This window comes from Nestor notabilis, unplaced genomic scaffold (assembly GCF_000696875.1).
Source record: "Nestor notabilis isolate BGI_N333 unplaced genomic scaffold, ASM69687v1 scaffold16673, whole genome shotgun sequence".
NCBI lineage: Eukaryota > Metazoa > Chordata > Aves > Psittaciformes > Psittacidae > Nestor > Nestor notabilis.
In genome coordinates this window covers 12,676-13,964 of record NW_009921616.1, presented here as the reverse complement: position 1 = coordinate 13,964, position 1,289 = coordinate 12,676, and the positions used below count along the sequence as shown (strand labels likewise).

General features: G+C 60.9%; 1 protein-coding gene across 1 annotated transcript in view; it reads left to right on the top strand.

The window, feature by feature from the left end:
• Positions 1-85: 85 nt before the first annotated feature.
• Positions 86-1,289, top strand: part of DGKK (diacylglycerol kinase, kappa) — a 9,322-nt gene continuing 8,118 nt past the window's right edge. The window contains exons 1-3 of the mRNA XM_010011230.1: positions 86-223; positions 621-731; positions 857-959. Of these exons, the coding sequence (XP_010009532.1) occupies positions 86-223; positions 621-731; positions 857-959 (352 nt within the window). The remainder of the gene's footprint in view (positions 224-620; positions 732-856; positions 960-1,289) is intronic.

The window sequence follows — 1,289 nt, the reverse complement described above, 5'->3', positions numbered from 1 at the left end:
GCCTGGAGCAGGAGGGATGTGGGGGGATGCCCACTGGCCGCCATCACTGGCTGCGGAGGGGTTGAGAACCAGGGCTGCGCATTCCATGGGGACCATCACTGCTCCCCCCCGCACAGTCTGCAAGTTCAAGGCACACAAGCGCTGCGCTGTCAGAGCCACCAACAACTGCAAGTGGACAACCCTGGCTTCCATCGGCACTGAAATTATCGAGGATGAGGATGGGGTAAGCTGGGGAGTCCCTGCAGGGGACCCTGGCAGGACAGAGTCACCAACAGAGCTGGCCATGCTGTGCTTCCACATCAGGAGCCAGAGGTCCCTGTCACTTAGCTGCCCCCTGCACTGTGTAGCCTCTGAGCTTGGCTGGTAGGGACATGGCCCGGGGACACCTCCTCCAACACCCAACATCCTTTATTGCTCTCCATGTTTGCCACCTGCAAACTTTTGCTGAGGATGCCCCTACTCTGCCCCATGCGTTGGTGGCTGGAGGGCAGGGATGAGCGGGCATGCGGGGGGCCTAGGGCTGCTTGGCCCTGCTGTGGGGACTGTCCCTTGGGTCTTGCTGTCCCTCGGGTGTGGCGGTGATGGGGTGCTGTGCTGCTGGTGACTCCCCCTCTCCACAGGTGGCCATGCCCCACCAGTGGCTGGGGGGGAACCGCTGCGCCGCCTTGGACAGGACCTGCGGCAGTGTCCGGAGGCTTCAGGACTGGCGGTGTCTCTGGTGCAAGGCCATTGTAAGGATGCGTCCATCCCCGTGCCCATCCTGCCCCTTCTGGCTGCATTGCTGGGGAAAGTGAGGCTGGGGGCTTTGGTGCAGCATTCCGTAGCTCTGCTGATGCACTTGTCTCTGTGTCCCCAGGTTCACAGCGCCTGCAAGGAGCTCTTTGGCAAGAGGTGCCCTCTGGGTCAGTACAAAGTGTCCATCATCCCACCGACCGCCTTGAACAGCATTGATTCAGATGGTGAGTCATGGAGGGGATAGGGCTGGGCTGTGCGTAGAGGGGGACAGCCTGTTTGTGACAGGGCTGTGAGCTCTCTGAGTCTCTCTGCAGGCTTTGATTTGTGGCAGTATGCCTGCTTTTCTGTGGGGCACCAGGAACACTGCCATCAGTAGAGCCTACAGACAGTGCCTATCTCAGCTGCACCTTTGGTTGAAAGGTTGCTTGTTGCCCTGTGCTCTGCCCCGGGGTTGTGGGACTGGCACCTCTCTTTGGTGTGGGGCTTCAGTTGCTTCTGCCAGGCTGACCCTCGTGGTTGCCCTGGCCATCACCCCTCCATGCTGGGGTCAGTGG